The sequence below is a fragment of the Sturnira hondurensis genome, unplaced genomic scaffold (genome assembly GCF_014824575.4).
Source record: "Sturnira hondurensis isolate 20B ecotype Veracruz unplaced genomic scaffold, ASM1482457v3 Scaffold0004786, whole genome shotgun sequence".
Taxonomy (NCBI): Eukaryota; Metazoa; Chordata; class Mammalia; order Chiroptera; family Phyllostomidae; genus Sturnira; species Sturnira hondurensis.
Window position 1 is genome coordinate 2,193,380 of NW_028077417.1, and position 19,145 is coordinate 2,212,524.

A 19,145-nucleotide genomic window follows, 5' to 3' on the forward strand; every position below is an offset into this window, starting at 1 on the left:
ATGATTATTAGCACCGCCCCCACCACAGGTGCTCAATAAAAACTTACTGAATTGAACTCAAACCAGTGGGAATGACTAGCAGATGTGAAGGAGGCCTGGACTTGCTTTTTTTTTTTTTTAAGTTTTTTTCCCACCTCGCTCTGCACCAGATGACCTCTGAGAGTTTTTGCCCTTTGTTTCTTTCTTTTCTTTCTTCCTTTTTTTTTTTGAGAAAAAAAAAAAGGATAGAATAAGGGATCGTTAGGCTATACTTTTGCTGATCTTCAATTTTTCATTCAGGGCACAAAATCAAGTCTGGCAAAGTCAGGGAGGTGATTTTCTGAGAAATATGACAATGCTATTAAAAACTCTAAATGAAAGTTGTGTAATGAGCATGAATCCTAATACATTTAAATTTCCTCTAGATCTAGTAATTTCAGCAACAACCTTATATATATTTAAAGTGTGCTTTTGTAAATGTGAGGAGACCAAGGCTCAAAAAGAATTTCTTCCAGGGTGGGTGTGGGGAAAGGACCCACAATTGTCATGGAAATTAACCCCTGAAAATGCACTGGATTTTATTACCAAATGGATGCCTGAGGAGACTACTAGAATTTTAGGGTCTTTACTATCAACAGAACAACCCGCATGCCTGAAATAATTAGGAAGAAGAGACTCAATTATCTAGTAAACTGAAATTTCAAACCACCCTGCTAACCTAAATGAGAAAAGCTGCTTAGACTAAAGCGTCATTACTTCTATTTAGACAAGCCTTAGCAAAGATATACAAGGAGCTAAAGAATGGGACCCCACATTCTTCCCTAAGCCACAACAATGCCTGTTTATGTAAATAGGATTTCCAATAACAGAATGGAATCTGGAAAAAAGTTTTCATTATTGTCTCAGAAAAAAAAAAGCAAAGGCAGAAGATGAAAGTCAAGGGGCTTTAACTATGATGGGCAATGAACACCCTAAAATATTTATTTTTATATAAGGCTGAGCCTGGATTCCAAGTAGATCTTAAAAACAGGCAATGACTCTTTTTCCTTAAAAAGGTCTGAGCAGGCACAAAGGTTTTTCTGACTCCTGGCAAGTTGACTGCATATTTATTCAAAAACTTAGTTTAAAAAGAAGTAAAAGTAGGAGAAGATATCTATTTACCTTTACTTGGCAGCCCCTTCCAAAATCTGGGCCAAAATATAAATATCACTGCCTCCACCATCATCACCATCTGACAATCAAACACTCCCGCATGACCATAACAACCTCCAGACGCAAACTGAAAGCTCATTTAAGACTATATGAAGCCTATTTACAGAAGATCTAAACAAAGATGGAAAGAATTATTAGCAAATTAATTTAACTGTTCATACTTTTGACAACTATTACTATTTGTTTGAACTCAAGTGTCCAGTTCCTTCACTGGCAGGTATTAGTGACTATAGAGATACCACATATCCAGAGTTTTAAACTGACCTTGCAGTTTCTTGGTTCAAGAACTCAGGTTTTGACCTATACTCTGTATATCAGCCTTCCTGTTGCTGGTGAGGCAGCTGATAAGAGGCAGAAATCCTTCTTGCTCATTAGGCCATTAGCTGCTGTTAAGCAAAAGGGCTAGGGAGGGGGGTGTTCAGTGGCCCCGAGGAATGTGCTGGACTCTACATATAAAGCCAGCCCCGATCTGGGGTTAAGAATGTAACCTTAAAAGGCTGACAAGTCATAAATTTGCCTGAGGTTCATATATATGTGTGACTTTCACAGTTTATATTTCCTAGCCAGGACTTAAAGTCAAAACATGCCCCTGATTAATGAATGGTACTAATTGTTATTCCTGACTTGAGAGCATTAGTCTTTATCCAAAATATTTTCTTAAAAAACACACAATCTCATACCTAAAACTCTCTGGCTTAGGGGAGTTGGGATAACCAGTTAGAAAAAAAAATAGGAAGTGGAGCCTAATGTTATGTTACTGGACGCTACCATTTTGGTAGTTAACATTAATTCAGAAGTTTCCATTTTATTGTGTCCATCAAGCAAAGTAAAAAGAAATGCCCTCCAAATCTAAACATCTGAGATAAAGTAACCATCTGTAACGGCACAAAAACTGAGCTGAGGCAGTTGCAGCGGGGCGGGGGTGGGGGGCGGCTGAAGTATCTTTAAGCACATTGTGTCTAACTTATCTTGTTAAATATTTATACATAAGTGCATAACCTAACAACCTTGGCCAAACTTGGAAGAGATAATAGATACAACACAAACAAAAGATCCCCATAAGCATCAGGACAAAGAACAAAAAATACCAAGGAAAAGTCAATTGGAATACACTTTCTAACCTGAAGTCAAATTTGAAACTAGGACAATAAAATCCTACAAGTGAAACAAAGTCCCTGAAATGTGATAGCTTCATCATGGAAAAGCGGGCTACGATGTGGTTAGCCTACAAGATAGGTGTCAGCTCTACCCCACACTTAGCAGAGTTTTAAGGGCCTCCCTTCTCCTTAGAAAAATGAAAAAGCATTTGGTGTTAAGAAAAAGAGATTTCTAAGAACAAAGATGCTATTTGCATTCATTGAGAATTATGACAGAGTGAGAGAGAATGTAAACCACATACCAATGATGTGAGGTACGAGTCAGATATATTTAGCCTTGTCCTATCTGTACCAAAAAAAAGCCTTTTAAATACTCAGAATTCTTAGAAAGTGGAATGTAAATTCATGGGTGCATATTTTAGAGTTCTTCATCTGCAAACTAACTAAAGAGTCAAATTTCATGATATCCCAAGAGAAGTAACCAGGTACCCAAACCAAATATGCGGGCAGAAATAGAAAGCCTGTTTTTTTTTTTTTCTCTAGAATCACTGAGGGCAGGCAATGTGGAGGAGGCAGAAAAAGACGGGGGAAGAGAGGAGAGAAGGAAATCAGGAGCTGCAGAAAAAGGAAACACAACTTAAAACTAAAATATAGAGGAAAATATAAAACATTTCACTCATCTACTTTTTTAGAGAATAAGAAACATAAAACCATTCAATAAATATAACAAACCATAAAACACCTTCTGTTCTGAATTATAACCAGTTGAGAGAGAGTGTGAGAGCGGAAGAGTGGAAGGCGAAAAGGGGAGATGTGGGGAGCAGTCCAACAGATGGTGAAGGGAGGACCCTCAGTAGCTGTGGAGGCATACTGAACCCCAGAAAAACAGTGATGAGTATGCACGGGCCACCCAGTGTTCCCCTTTCCTAAGGGTGTCAGAGCAACTTGGGGTACTTCTTATTACTGCTCTATGAAATGTTGATGAGCTTTTGGGGAATTTTACCCATGTTTGTTAGTTGATAGTACATTTCATCACCACTAGAACTTAACTTGAAAGTAAAACTGGATATTGTTGAGGGGGTGGGTGGAGGAAGACTCTGAATGATTGAACAAACGCTGGTTCCAAACCCCACCTTCAGGCTTAGTAAATGAGGCAACCTCGCTCTCAAAGAACAAAGAAAGGCAATCTGACAGACAGCTTTCGAAGGCCAAAAGAACCTTTAGGCAACGTTTATTAAATTAACCCACAGCACTGAAGTTACAAAGGCAAGAAATGACTTAGGTTTTAGAAATTAACACTTGTATAAAATGTTCAGAATTCCATGGGGGAAAATAAACTATTATTTCAGAAATAAACTTTGAAGTTTTAAAGCAAAGCAGAAAAGCTGTTTTTGAAAACAGAAGGAACTATTTGAAACACTGAGCACAGTTCTTCCACAGCTCTTTAAAACTCTTCAAATTTAAACTGTGACTTCTGGGGGTGGCCAGAAAAGATATACTCCAGAATGCCAGCAAAAGAGAAAATGGGGAAAACCATTAGGTCCCTAGGGTAAGAACAAAAAGATCTCTGAAGATACTTACCTCTGGCCACATTAAATTAAGTCAGGGACTAAACTAGAGGTTCTACCGATCTGGGGGAACAAAAACTGTTTTCCAAACTAGTTACAAAGTTTTTAGCCACCCAGCAGAGATCTAGTAGGCTCTCTCTAGCCCATTAATTCTCACATTCATATTCCTATTCATTCTCTTCCTCTCCTCCCCCCTCAACTCTCTAACTCTCTCTCGCTCTCCTTCCACTCTCCCTTCCTCTCTCACCACCGCCCCCCCCATACATTTCTTCCGTATAGGTCTCTAAGGCCACATCAGTGAAGCGCAGCACAGATGTGAGAAATCAAAAGAAAAATTGATCTGTTCTGGGCAAGACCTTCTCTCTTTAGGGCTGCAAGGTTCTTACCCTCAAGGAGTCTACACTTGGAAGCAGCCCTTCTCAAACTTTAACACACATACAAATTACTTGAGACCTTGTTTAAAAATACCAATTCTGACTCAGTAGGTCTGCAATGGGGCTCGAGAGTCTGCATTTCTTACAAACTCCCAGGTGGTACTGATGCTGCTGGTCCAGGAGTCACACTTTAAGGAGTGAGGCTCTAGTAAGAAGGAAAAAGTCAAGTACATAATTACAAGAGCAAGCAAGAACCAAGGGAGCGAAGAAATACAGTGATCGCAGGGTTCAGAGGAGGAAATGATCACATCTAGACATGGGGAATCACGAAGTGCTTTATGAACAAGATAGCATTGCACTGACACATTGGAAGATAGGTAGGACTGCAGCAGACGTGGGTGAGAGCCGTCAGGTAGTCTATAGGCAAAGGCTCAGAGGCAGACTGCTACAGGGTCCTTTCAGTAATGAGTTAGCAGCCTGTTAATGCTTAAGTAGTGAGCACACACATTCCAAGGATGTAAAAGTGAGATACATGATGGAAGCACACTTGCAAGATTTAGCCATTTAATCTGGTTGTGAGGTGTATAAAAAGAGAAGTCCAGGATGATTCCAAGGTTTCAAGTCTTGGTACCAGAGATGCTACCACCAGAAATGTAGAATGTTGGAGTAAGGCAGGTTTGTGCAGATAGGAACCGCAAGTGATGGATTAATTTTTGCCTCTGTTGAAAGTGAAGCACTGGCTGGGCTTCTGGATGGAGAAAGCCAGCAGGCAACTGGGAAATCCTGAACTGGAAAGCAAGGAAGAGGTCAGGTTGGAAGTATATATGGGAATCATTCAAAGAGCAAGAATAATGAAGTCATGGGAATGGATGTGGGAATGAACGGAGACAGAACAGAAAGGGCAAAGGACACGCGCTACTGAAACACTTGCATCTAAAGGGGTGGGAGGAAGAGGGCAAACAAGCAGACAGATTCAGCTTTACAGTAGGAGAGGATCCCAGAGTAAAGAATGTCACAAAAGTCAAAGGAGTGTGGGAATTTATGTCAAATGCTTCACATCCAGACCATATTCTTTCCCCTCATAATCCATTGGGTATACTGGAAAGAGCAAGAGCTGTGGAATGAGACAAATCAGGAGGCAAATGCTAGCTCTACCAGTTACACAATTTTTGGGAAAGTAAACTTTTCATCTGCAAAATGGAGATAACAACACCTACCTTTCAGGTTTGCTGGGTAGATTAAATGAGAGATTAAATATAAAGCAAGAAGCACAGCCCTGGCTGGTGTGGCTCAGTGGTTTGAGCACCAGACTGCGAACTACAGGGTCTCTGGTTTGATTCCCAGTTGGGGTACATGGCTGAGTTGTGGGCCTCATCGCCAGGAGGGGGTGCTCAAGTGGCAACCACAACTGATGTTTCTCTCCCTCTCCTTCTCCCTCCCTTCCTCCCCACCTCTAAAAATAAATAAAATATATATATATTTTTTATAAATCTTTTTTTTAAGATTTTATTTATTTATTTATCTTTAGAGGGAAAGGAGAGAGGGAGAGAAACATCAGTGTATGGTTGCCTTTCGTGCGTCCCCTGCTGGGAGTTGGCCTGCAGGGAACCGGCCTGCAACCCAGGCATGTGCCCTGACTGGGAATCGAACCACGATCCTCTTGTTCGCAGGCCCTCGCTCAATCCACTGAGCTACACCAGCCAGGGCCTTAAAATATTTTTTTAAAATAAAGCAATAAGCACATAGTAGGCACTCCATAAATGGTAGCTTCTGTGAGACTTTTTTTGGCTCTTCCAAACTATCCCATTGACCTGAAAGTGACCTCAAAAAAAATCTATTGGAGAACAGTTTCAAGCATACAATGAATGAAAACAGAAACCCTGATGAAGGCAACCTCTTAAATAAACAACAGGGAAATTAAAGAAACCATTCATGTCAGAGAAACAGAAAATTATACAACCTTCTCCCCCCACCAACCAAAAAGAGAACACATTACATCTCCATAGAAACTTAAGAAAAGATCAGCCCAATTACACAAGAATTTCTAGTATTTGCTTGTCATCACATGTTTCAGAGACTAGCCAGCAGGGCCCCCTCTGAAGTGGAACAGAGACCAGAACTCCAAAAGCTGCATGCTGCCAAGTGGGACAGTACTCACCATAAGGGAGGGTCAGAAGGACCTCCATGTTGCAACCAGGCAGGTTGGTGGAACTCAGAACTTGCAGAAACTTTATGAGTGGCTGCATTGTTTGTATGTAGGGTATGGGAAAGCAGGGTTTTCGTGACAGAAATCTAAGTATGATTGTGAAAGACCACCCACTGCTCGGAGTAACAACTTTCAAACAGTTTAACACGTTTAATTATTAATTATTGCTATCAAAATTATAGAAATCTGATCCCTCAATTCTAATGCATTTCTCTACATAGAACTCTCTCTCCCTCTCCCTCCCCTCCTCCCTCTCCCTCCCCTCCTCCCTCTCCCTCTGTATGTGTGTGTGTCTATTTGGTAGTACACACTATTTTATTTGCAAAGTCTTGGACCATGACAACATATACTCATACTTTCTCTTAATCAAGAGAGTTCTTGATGTCTTTGGCAGTTTTTTTTTTAATCACCAGATGTTGGCAAAATACATCTTAAGACATGTCACATGTAAAACCCTGGAAAACATCATCCACACCCATATCTTCCAACTTGAGCATATATGCTGTGTCCCGACTATGCTTCTCCTGAACTCCAGAAAATTATATACACTCTTTCTCAGTGATCTCATCTATTCCCAGAGTTTCAATTATCTAGATGCCGATAACGTCCACGTACTTATCTACAGCCCGGATATCTCTCTTCTGTGATCTGAAACACACTCTCAACTACCTAGCAGACATTTCTGCTTCAATGATCAAAGGACCCCTCAAATTCAACCTGTTCAAAATCGAACTCATTATTTCACCACTTAAAAATAGGTTCCCTGCCCTGGCTGGTGTGGCTCAGTGGATTGAGTGCCAGCCTGTATACCAAGAGGTTGCCAGTTCAAGTCCTGCTCAGGACACACAGCTGGGTTGTGGGCCAGGAGGTGTTCAAGAAGCAACCAGTCAATATATCTGTCACACATCAATGCTTTTCTCCCTCTCTTTCTCCCTTCCTTCCCCTCTCTATAAATCAATAAAATAAAATAATAATATTTTTAAAACTAGGTTTCTGCCCTGGCTGGTGTAGCTCAGTGGATTGAGCATGGGCCTGCGAACCACACAATCGCGGTTCGAGTCCCAGTCAGGGCACGTGCCTGGGTTGCAGGCCAGTTCCCGGCAGGGGACTCATGAGAGGCAACCATACATTGATATTTCTCTCCTTCTCTCCTTCCTTTCCTCTCTAAAGATAAATAAATAAATCTTTTAAAAAACTAGGTTTCTCTTGTATTTCATTCATTTGCTCAACAAGTGCATACTAGGTACTTAGTATGTGTCATAATCCCACCACCCAGAAAAACTGGAAGTTACAGACTCCCTCTTCTGTCCTCACATCCAGTCACTAAGTCGTGTCTACTTTACTGCCTCTACCCTCTCAACTGATCTTTTATTCTCCTATTTACTGCCCCACTTTTTCACATGCATTTCTGAAACTCCCTGCTACCCCTCATTCTCCAGTTATCCTCTACGCTGAATAACATTTTCTCTTCTTTTAATATTTTCATGGATCATAATCATCCTTGGATACAGCTCAAGGAAATCCCTCAGCATTTCTTGCCTATATCTCTAGTTCATCTTTCCTCCATTGCTCCCACATCTGTGCTCCAACCAAACTATTCCCATCCAACAAATGTGTCATTTGTATCTCAGTTCTGTACCATGCACACACCTTAGCAATGTGCTAAGGCAACGAGGCACCCTTCCTCCATAGCTCAGCAGCCCTTAGACCCCCACAAGGTGCCCAACTTTACGGCAGCTCTCACCTTGCAGCCTTGATATCCATGGTTTTCCTGAACTCCCTCCCTAGGCAGTGAATTTATCTTATTCCTCAGCTTTTAGCTCAGTACCTGCCATAGAATCAGTGCTCAATAAATGGTGGTTGAAGTCAAAACTGAATTTTAAAACTTTTGAATATTTGTGCAGAGACAGCATACAAAGTTCACTATTAGTAGGTTCCTTTACTAAGACTTTCCATATTTTCTAAAACAGTCAAATGTAGCCCCCAATACAATCAGTCCATGAAACCTAACCTGGAAACAGCCTCTTGGGTCACATTCTCATTTCTGTGGACTTCAACATGAAATGCAGGCAATGCTAGAAGTAATTCTCCACAATGAGCCAAATTCACAGTATGAGTTGACCATCACTACTTAATGAAGATCACATCTCTGTACTTAGGGAGATGATGGACCTTCATAAATGACCACTAGCTCTATGATATCAGTGATGATTAGCTCTGCAACAATTTGGGGCCAATCTAATTGAAAATGATTTATTAGAGCTCTTGAAAAACTGTACCCCCTAGCTCTTTCTAGTGTAAGTTAGGTTTACTCTCTAGATTATGAAGGGTGTACACATATAGAGATATTATATGTGTATATGTATGAATGTACAAGTGTGTGTGTGCGTGTGTGTGTGTGTGTGTGTGTTGGAAGCAAGCAGTTCAGAGCTCGGAACCTCCAGATCCTTTATGAGTGGCTTATTGTTTATAGCAGAGATATATGAAAGCAAGGCTTTCAGGACACAAATGTAAGGTATGATTGTGAAAGGCCACCCACTGCTTAGAGTAACAATTAACAACTTTCAAACCGTTTAAAAAGCACATAATTATTAACCGTGGCTATCAAAATAATAGGAGTATATATTTATACATATATAACCTATGAATATAAATACATAAAACACACCCAAACACCACATTTAGATAAAGCTGCAGCTACAAATCTCTCTCTACTTGACATACCCTCCTCAAATTTCAGTTTGGAAAGAGGGGCAAAAGGCTCCCAAGGTCCCAGAGAATAGATAAATAAGCTTTCATTCTTCCATCCCTTCCTCAAGTCTCTGCTTCAGATGAACTTAGACAATGATGCATTCAGAGAATCAGTCATTTTCTAGGTATATGCCATCCTAGGATCTCGTTCAACAGTGATCGAGTACTCTAGTCCATATCGTTAGCTGTTTAGTCTTACATTAATTCTAAACTATTAATAACTCTGTGCCAGCCACTCTACTCACCAATCCAGAGGATATGATAAATCAAACATGACTCCTGCATTCAACAAGCATAGGGTCTGACAGAGGCTATAAATAAACTATGTACTTCAAAAACAAGGATATTAACTAAGAAGAAGTACAGATAAAGTATTTTTGGAAACCAAATACAATTGGGACATATCTCTGTCTTATCTCTGTGCACATGCAAATTTCCATATTTAAATTATTTTCCAATCCCTTCCATGTGTTACATGCCAGTTAACCTTCTTATATATACCAAAAAGAAGGCTTTTGCCCTGGCTGGTGTAGCTCAGTGGATTGAGTGTGGGCCTGCGAACCAGAGGATCGAGGTTCGATTCCCAGTCAGGGCACATGCCTGGGTTGTAGTCCAGTTCCCTGCAGGCCAACTCCCAGCAGGGGACACACAAAAGGCAACCATACATTGGTGTTTCTCTCCCTCTCTCCTTCCACTCTAAAGATAAATAAATAATTTTTTTAAAAAAAGAAGGCTTTTAATCTCTTCCCTGTATCCGGCACTGTAACCCTTCCTTTCTTCACCAGATTTCCCTGCTCTTCAACTGTCCAAACCAAAATTTTGCAAAGAGCAATGGACATCCCCAGGATTCCAGTATGCAGAGTTTGGGAGAAGGGGAGCAGAGCCATAACTAAGGCGGAAACTATCAAATAGAATTCTGATATTTTCAAATGAACATCACCCCTTTCTTTTTTACCCTCTTTCCTACTTGGGCCTCCTATCTGAAAGAAATCCTGATGTGTCATTCCTAGCCAACTAGTTGAGTTTTCCCAGCTGACTTTAAAAGTTTGTCCTGCCGTGGTGGTTGATGTGACTCAGTGGATTGAGCACCAGTCTTTGAACCAAAGGTCACTGGTTGATTCTTGGTCAGGGATAAAGCCTGGGTTACAGGCCAGGTCCCCAGTAGAGGGCGTGTGAGAGGCAACCAATTGATATATCTATCTGTCCCACATAGATGTTTTCTCTCCCTCTCTTTCTACCTCCCTTCCCCTCTCTCTAAAAAAAATAAATAAAATCTTCTTTTTAAGTATGCCCTAATGCATACAGAAATTAAGAGAACTCTCATGAGGCCTTTTATCCTACTCCAATAAAATTTCCATGGCCGAAAGTCCACTTTGGGTTATATCCTTTTAAATATACATTTACGAAGTGTGATGTTAGAGGTAAGAAACACCAAACACTGAGAAAAAACTTACACTCAGTATATATTTCTGTAACTGACACCAATTTCATCATTATTTTCACAAACCTAAAGAAAGTGAAGATAAATATATGCATTTATGTACATGTGGATATGTTCAACTTGTCTATAAACCACTTCGAACAGCCTTGTAAACAAGCACAGAATACTTACCTCTTACAAAATCTGGTTAGTCTGCTTTTTCTAGGGAGTTAAAGTGCAGCCAAATTAACCAAACTAACGTCCTTTATCAGTTACCTATAGACAACAAATGGATTTTGGACCTGAAAAAGTACTTATTTTATTATTAGTAAAAATGAATCAACTACTTAAATATTGGCTTTATGGAAATTTTATACTCACAATACACTCCTAACTCTATTTCTTCATTTAGTCTACAAATATTTGTTGAACACCTATTAATTGTGCTGTGCACTGTGCTAGACACCAGGGATCCAAAGATCAGATACAATCCCCAACCTCAAGGAGATTACAATCTAATAGAGATATTATGAACATGTACCTTGAAGATGTCATGATCGGGATTTATAATTTCCAGTAATAAAGTTATTTTCAAAAGGCAGACTCAAATTAAAATTCAACTCTAAAAGTTTGTCTGATACTACATGTATAAAAAATAAATCCATGCTTCATTATGAATGGAAATTTTGAAAAATATAGAATATTCTCAAAATCATCACTTCTGAGAAACGTACATTTTTCAACTTTTAGGTGGACAGATGGAAGACAATGAGTGAAGGTTTCTTTTTTTGTAAGATTTTATTTATTTATTTTTAGACAGAGAAAAGACAGGGAGAAAAACAGCATGTGATTGGTTGCCTCTCAAGCGCCCCCTACTGGTGCCCTGGTGTGCAGCCCAGGCATGTGCCCTGACTATGAATAGAACTGAGGACCTTTCAGTTTGCAGGCTGGCACTCAGTCCACTGAGCCACACCAGCCAGGGCAGAGGTTTCTTTTATGACTTCAATGTTTTTGTCTGTTCTCATTGCCACTTTCACTTGCATTTTATCTCCCTTCCTATCAATTATTTATCAATATAAGCCTATTAAGTATACTTCAAAGAGCTTAGTAGATTTACTAATCTAGCATAAAACTACAATTTCAGCTACTAGAAGTAATTAACTGTTTGGCACACTAGCAATGCATTTTGGTCCTAACACTGACTCCTTTTTACTCATAAGGAAAATACAGACTCACAAGGCTTTATCCAGCTATACACAAAGAGAGTCAAAAGTGAAAATACCTTCCTTGTTAATCAGTCTGGATTCACTTCTGTTTAAAAATACCAGACAGGTATTTCTAATAATTTACCACTTGAATAATTGATCTTTAATTGGCCTAATTTGAAGAACAGAACTAAATCTTTACTTTGTGTATCCAACAAGGTATTCAAGCGAGACTACAATGTTCTAATGAGCGTTTTCCCCTCATACAAATCATTTCGAAACACATATTTTCTCTGTTGATATGCCCATCTTCACCTTGCTTTCTGAATCGCATTCTCCCAGTCATTACATCTCAGAAGGTAAATTCCCATTACTTTATGTTGTCTCTAAAGCCAGCCTGGTGCTTATGGCTTGCATTCTATTTTCTGATGCTCATTTCTTAATGGAGTGCTAGGGGATCCTCTTTCAAGCCAGACCATTTGCTAAATAGGGGCAGAAGAGGGGGGGATTTTTCTGCCTACTTTCCAATAGACCCTGGATTACCAAAAACATCAAACCCGTTTATAAGCTTGGCTAGGGCTGAATAGATGTTGGCTCCTGGTATGGTCTCTCGATTTGCGCCTGTGCACAAATTCTGATCCTAGGTCACAGAAACCTGTGAGGTACTTCAACAACAGGTCTGTGCATGTGTTATAGCTCAACTCCCAAATATGGTAATGTCAACATTAGTGAGAAAGGTCTAGCTGACATTAAATCAGAGAGAGTTTGATTTAAGAGATGTCTTACAATGTATGCGCTCTAGTAATCGTTGCTCTGTACTGATACTAAGTCATTCACAACAATGTTGCTAATTTCAATTTGTTCTTTGAGTATTCAACATTAATAAGCCCTGCCTGGTGGTAAGAGTCACTAGCTAACTGAAGTAAGCCTGAATCTGTCTCCATTCAAAATAGACATTGTCTGAAAAGTTTGTCCACATATGCCAGTGGTATGCTACAAAAATTTGGACTTAGGCTTTTAAAATAAGTGACGTATAGCTTAAAAAAGTACTTGAGAGTTCATAGTGAGTACATAATGAACTAGAAATTCATCATTACCGATTAACAATTATGTGCTAAATGACCTATGGTATCCTTAGCATTGTGTTCAACACTGCATCAAAAGTACTGCTTTCCCTTTAAGAAGCTTATAATCTAAAACATACAAACAACCATATGCAGAAAAAAAGCTAGAGATCAGAGTAAAAGGAAGCATTCACAAAAATGTACAAATTCAGCATGCCAGAACTTTTCAGTTGAGCAATATGATCCCCAGTGAAATTCTTTCCAAATGATGTATCGTGTGCACAAGTTACAAGTGATTATCTTCAATTTTCTTGGAAATGAGTAATAAGATACCCCTTAAGACCCATGTTTTCTTATATGCATCAAACACTAAAGTTGGCATGGTCATTGATAGCTGCCATTTAAGGAGAAAACATATTTTCTGTTTTGTCCCCTAGCAGACAAATCCAGGCCTCTTTTCTCCCAGGTTGGTAATAAGCAGCCTTTTTCTAGGCTACAATGAACAGCCAACATTACAACTCTAAAGATGGAAGTAACAGAATGCTCAAAAATATTGCATCAAAATATTGGATACAACCTATCAGCCCATAAGAAAAAAAATTGCAAAACTGACACCATCTGCGGCATCCAACATCCATAAAAATCTTCTTATGCCTGTTTTTACTAACGCTTACAAACGGAATTTGCTCCAAGAATTAAGAAAACTTTTTAAGATGGCGGCCCTATTAAGAGATTCCCCCCTATCTCCCACTTCATCTCTTCTGTTCTTTTCCCTTGCCCAGGCTGGCTATTGTGACCATTTCAGCCAATTTCCTGGAGGTATTTTCTAGCCCTTTTCACCCTATTTAATCCTACAAGTTTCCTGAGAAGCCTGTTTACTTGTATGCTCCCCCACTAGACTTTGAGTGCCTTGACAAAAGGGACTGTGTCTTACTCCTCTCGGCACCCCCAGCACCTAACAGAGCCTGCCAAGGAGCAGGAAGTCTTAGACTCCTTTCATGAAGGACAAGGTGCTCCACTGATCATCAGCCATCTCCTCAATCAGACTGAGGAGCCCCTCTAAGCATATCTCTGTACCAAACATCAGGATTAATGTAATAAATCTATTCAGACCACATTTGAAAGAAGTTGCTAAACTGTTCCAACTTAGTATACAATAATACAACTTTTTGAAAGTTTTAACAAATCACCTGCTCACCCAAATGTCTAGTGCGGTCTCAGAGGAGGGAAAACCCTCCCTCACCTCAGTTATTTGCTCGCTGACATTAGGCCTGCTAACTGCTTCAGACTGATTGGGGAACCGCGGCTGGCAACCCAGATACCATTGCTAGCTCTCGCACTTTGAAAAACAACAACAAATACCAAACTCTCTCTCTCTTTGTTGCAGGACTGCCAATTTTATTTTTATGTTGTTTCGTCTATTTTGAGAAACTCCAAGTCGCTTTGTCTTTTCATGGCTGTTTTTTACTCATATGGGCATTTGGCCTCCTGAATTGGTTCTTGCACTTTCCAAGGTTCTCTAAGGCAAGATTCTTCCATCTTTTGGGAGTTGCAACACTTGTACAGTTTGTTTGATTTTCTAATTCTCATCCCTCCCCTTCACCATCACCCCCCACAAAAGTGGTGTATGGCATTCATAAAGTGAATTACACTTGATTTTTGTTTAGAGGAATTTTTTTCAGACTTCTGTAACATTCCCTTGAGACAATTGGAAACATCATTGTCTGATTACTAACTCACTTTCCTTGTCTAAAATTGTATCCATTCTTGATTGCGCCTGTGGGTAGGTTAAGCAAAACAAAATAAACATCTAGACTTATGAGCTCATTGGCTTTTTTTCTGAATTTTTCTAAATTAAATAAGGGCAAAAGAGCTGCAGTGAAAGTCAGTTATATGGATTTTTCTGCCAAATGGTAACTCTGTGTGCCTGGTTTCCATCTGTGGTGCTTTCCAGGTTACAAATCCCTAAAAAAAAAAAAACACACACACACACACAACACTGAGGTATGAAAAGATCTATGGATTTGGGGGACATGCTATTTAGAATTGCTATCCTGTGCCTTTGAACACTCGAAAAGAAATGGGAACATAAGATTGCCAGGCTTTTAGATCAGCTTTGTGGAAGTCTAGTGTAGTCCTTCAGCAACAGTGATTTATTTTTTAGGCTGGCTGATTTCAAATGCCATTTAGTCTCATCCATATTAGCATAAGAAATGTACCTTTATCCACTCTAACCCAATTCTGCTAATGGTAGAAGTTAGCAGTCAATCCCAAATGCTCCCCCTAAGTGAGATAGGACATTCTTGAGGATTTCTCCTTACTGTGACCAAATCTCATTTCATCTGGGACAAAGAAAGCTTTAATGCCATTATTATAGTGGAGCCGGCAAACTGAACATAGCTTTAAAATATAGACGGGGGAAAAAATGTCAAGTGGTCATCGTGATGGTTCGTAACTCAAAAAATTTGCAGCTCTCTTTCCATTTCGAACCACTGATCGACAGCAGCAAATTACACATTTATTCATTTTGAAAGTATGCACTTGCCATTGTATTTAGTCTGCCATTATCGTCTTTTCTCTGAAATACTGATGAGTTCTTTCTGCACATGGGCATTAGGATTTTCACCATGTTTTCCATATCCACAGTGACCATATTTGCCCAGCTAAAACTCAGAACACATGGCCTCATGCCAGCACAAAGTACTGGAAATCTGCACTGTCCCAGTAAATCCAGGATATATGGTAGCTGTATGGGTATCACCATATTTGCAATTTGGCTTTGCTCCAAGGCAAGTCAGAACAGTGCCTGCCATGCAGAAGGTGCTCAACACTGCACGTGTTTGTTAAATAGAAGTGAAGTAGGGAACGTTGGATTCATGTGGTAAAGACCTTTGGAAAGTAATTTTTGTACGGAGTTTGGGAAATACTAGTGGGAACTGATAAATTTACCAGCCTCTGTTCTCTATAACATGGTTATCCTTAGGCCCAAAGTAAAGGAGCTAGGAAGGAGAGGGAGCACAGGCCAAATCTCATACACACAGTGTGTGGGCCCTCCCAATACTTTTATACAGATGCTGCAAAGAGGCAGGCAGCCAGAGAGCTGGGGGAAGGGAAAGGAGGAGGAGCGAAGGCCTGAGTGTGTGTAGAGGGGGTTGCTCAATCAATATCTGCATTCCCTCTGGCCGTTTTCTTCTTTTAAGCACAACCTTTACTCCCTGGTTTCAAATCATCCAACCACAACTCTGGGCCCATTCGTCTTGTGGGGGCTTACCCTGTGAAGACCAATTTTTACATTATCACCAAAAGTATGTTCTCGGGCTTTAGCAATCTAATTACCATGGCAGAGAGAGAGAGAGAGAGAATTCGCCAAGTTGCTTCAGCTCGGTAGAACTGATTCTTAGGTTGCCCCTTAGAGCTTCTGCACACACCCACGTGGTATGTTGTTCACGCTTAACAGCGGAAAAGGTAGTTCTACCCTTCCTTAGAGGGAAGTCCTGCAAAGCAATATGTAACATACGCAGAAATGCATTTCAGTCACCAAAAAGGGTAACCAATACCTTTGCAACAACACAGCAAGCTCGCTTGGCTCTTTTTATCCACCTAAAGAAAAGACTGAGGGCGCGCTGGCTGCGTAGGTAATCTCCCGCTAGTGAACGATCGCTGGCAGCGCCCACAGGGCGCGCATCACAGTCACAACTTGGTCCAACCATCAGGCCCGCCTCTCTGACTTGTTGAGAGCCAAGAGCCAAGTTTGGGCGAGGGCGGCTCCTGGGTCCCTCAGAAACGCGGGATTCGCGCCTCGCTGGATGCATTGGTCGGGAAAAGACCCTGGAGGCCACAAACGTCTTACGGTTTGTGAATACCACCGGCCTTTTCTTCAGAGCGCACCTCTGGTAAATTAACCTGTTTGAAACCAACTCTTCTTGCCCGCATTGTCAGTGTACCAACTTGTTCTGATGAGATTCTAAGTTGGCCTTTTAGTAGTCCAACTGCGGGACAGTCAATCACACAAGGCCATTAATATTTGTCTGTTGACAGCGGCAACCCTCAGCTAAGGCTAGAACATGCCCTTACAAAGCGATCTGATAGTGCAGAACAAAAGGCAGGAGTTCAGAAACTTTTCTCCACCTAAAATCATCTCCCCTTCAGGGTCCATTCTGTCGAAAAGGCTGATGAATTTGAGTGTAAGAGGAGTTATATCATCTTTGGACTCCTGCTCCTTCCTCCAGCAGCACCATTTTTGAAGCGATTTTGCCAACCTAGAGAAGGGACGCTGTTTTGAAGGAAAAGGCTCAGTGCTCCTCATTTGTGGGACTCTCCCCAAAAGTTTCCCTCTGTGTATCTTTACCTGCTACTGCTGATTCGGAGACCTGTCCTAAACTTTGCCTACACTTGGGCCCACGAGCTCTGAAACCCAGGCTTCGGGAAGGAGGGCCTGGGGACAGGTTGGGGAAAGAATGGCTGAAGCTGCGGTCCAGCAAAGGCTGAAATTCTGGCACTTACGTGTGAGCGAGGGTGGCAAATTCCCGAGGCACCGATTCGGATGTGAAGCGCTAGTTTGCAGAGGCCCAGGGAGCCAGTTCCTACCTTCCCACCCTCCCCCCAAAATGGGCGCTCCGGAACAGGCCATCCCCGCTGATCCTCCTACTCGCACCTTCCCTGACAGTAGAGCAAATACAGGGAATGCAGTTAGGTCCACACACACTCTTCTTCCTTCCCTCGGGAGACCTGGTCGGCTCGGGGCACAGCGACCACTCCCAGGTGCCCAGCAAGCAGGGTGCACGACCACGGCCTCCCCCACCCCGGGGCTAGAGCACTCCGGCTAGTGCCACCATGCGCCCCCCGAGCCTTCCGTTGGGCGCGGGGAACGCGCGAGGGACTCCTCCTCACCTGGCACGGGGGTTTCAGGCACCCACTTGAGTCCGGGCTGCAGTCTCTGGAAGAAGGAGCGAACCTGGTGACAGGTGGCGTCCGGTGGAGGCGGTGGAGGCTGCGCCTGTCCCGGGCAGTACAAGCTGAACAGCATCGCCACCACCAAGCACGCGGTGCGCACGGACCCTGCCATCCTGCTGAGCGGGAGCGAGGGGAGCGCGGGAGAGTGGCGGCGGAGACGAGAGCAGTCCCAGGACAAGGCAAGCCTAGCAGTGGCCGGAGGAGCGGGAGACGTGCCGCTACCCAGCCGCTGCAAAAGTTTCCTCGCAGCTACCTGGGCGCTGGGCGAGGGCGGGAACACTCGGCTCCAAGGGCGGGGCGGGGCTGGCCGAGGCGGGGCGGGGCGGGGCGAGGAGGCACTGGGCGGGGCGGGGCGAGGCCAACTGCCCGGCCGAGGGGCGGTGGTGAGCCTGCGGGTGCGGGGCGCCGGTCTGCGGGGACTAATGGGGCTATGCAGCGTGGGGACCAATGGGGGTGGGGCGAAATGAAGACACCGAGCCCCTGTGATGGCTCCTGGCAGCCTGGCCCCGCTATCCGCTCGCAGCCGTTCTACACAGGGCTCTCTGGCACAACTACTGCAGAGGGGCTGCAGGCTCGGGCGTGCTGATTGGTTTCCCAGCAGCAGTCCCCTCTGACTGGCTCTGGGAGAAGTTCCCCAGCCTCACTCCTCCTTCCCGCCGCCCATTGGCCTACAGCCGGGAGGGCTTTTCCCTTTAGGATTTTTGCAATCTCTTCCATCCTTCCTTGGGGAGTGTAGAGATTCCTGGCTTAAGTTCCCCTCTCTGCTTTGCCACAGTTCTCCCCACCCCACCCGAGCCCGGTCCAGCTCATCTCTGGCCACCAGAGCCACACAAGGTCATCCTCCGCACAAAAGCCACCTCCTCTTCTTGGTCTCTGAGGGGCTTCCCTCGAAAGGTTTTCCCGTCGCAGCTACGGCTGGGTTCACAAATAGTCACCATCAGGGGCAACTGGAGCTCGCTGGCGTGTTCACAGCCTACCTCATCTCTGAGTACTGTACCTAAAAAGTCTGAAAGCCTGTGAGGCTTACTAGATTTGATTTAATAAAACCACACAAAGTAGGAGAAAGCACCTGAACCCAGGATGTTAAAAGAATCTGTCTCTTGCATGATAGCCCCAGGTGATCCTTCATGAAGCAAAGCATAACTGGTGACAACAAAATAACCCGGGGCTTAAAGCCAGCCTAACTCATTAGAAAATCATTTACACAGCAAATTCATTGAGCCAGAGCTAGCCTGTTTCATGAGTGGAGTAGAAGACTGTTTGAAAGGTTTCCTACACCCAAATCTCCACGTCTATTCCTGCTTAAATTTCACCAT

The 19,145-nt window shown here is 42.5% G+C and overlaps 1 protein-coding gene across 1 annotated transcript in view; it reads right to left on the reverse strand.

Annotated features, from left to right (window-relative positions):
• The window catches only part of GPC3 (glypican 3), a 435,757-nt gene extending 417,642 nt beyond the window's left edge, over nucleotides 1-18,115 (reverse strand). The window contains exon 1 of the mRNA XM_037046045.1: nucleotides 17,767-18,115. Coding sequence (XP_036901940.1) covers nucleotides 17,767-17,941 — 175 coding nt within the window. The 5' untranslated portion in view covers nucleotides 17,942-18,115. The remainder of the gene's footprint in view (nucleotides 1-17,766) is intronic.
• Nucleotides 18,116-19,145: the final 1,030 nt, after the last annotated feature.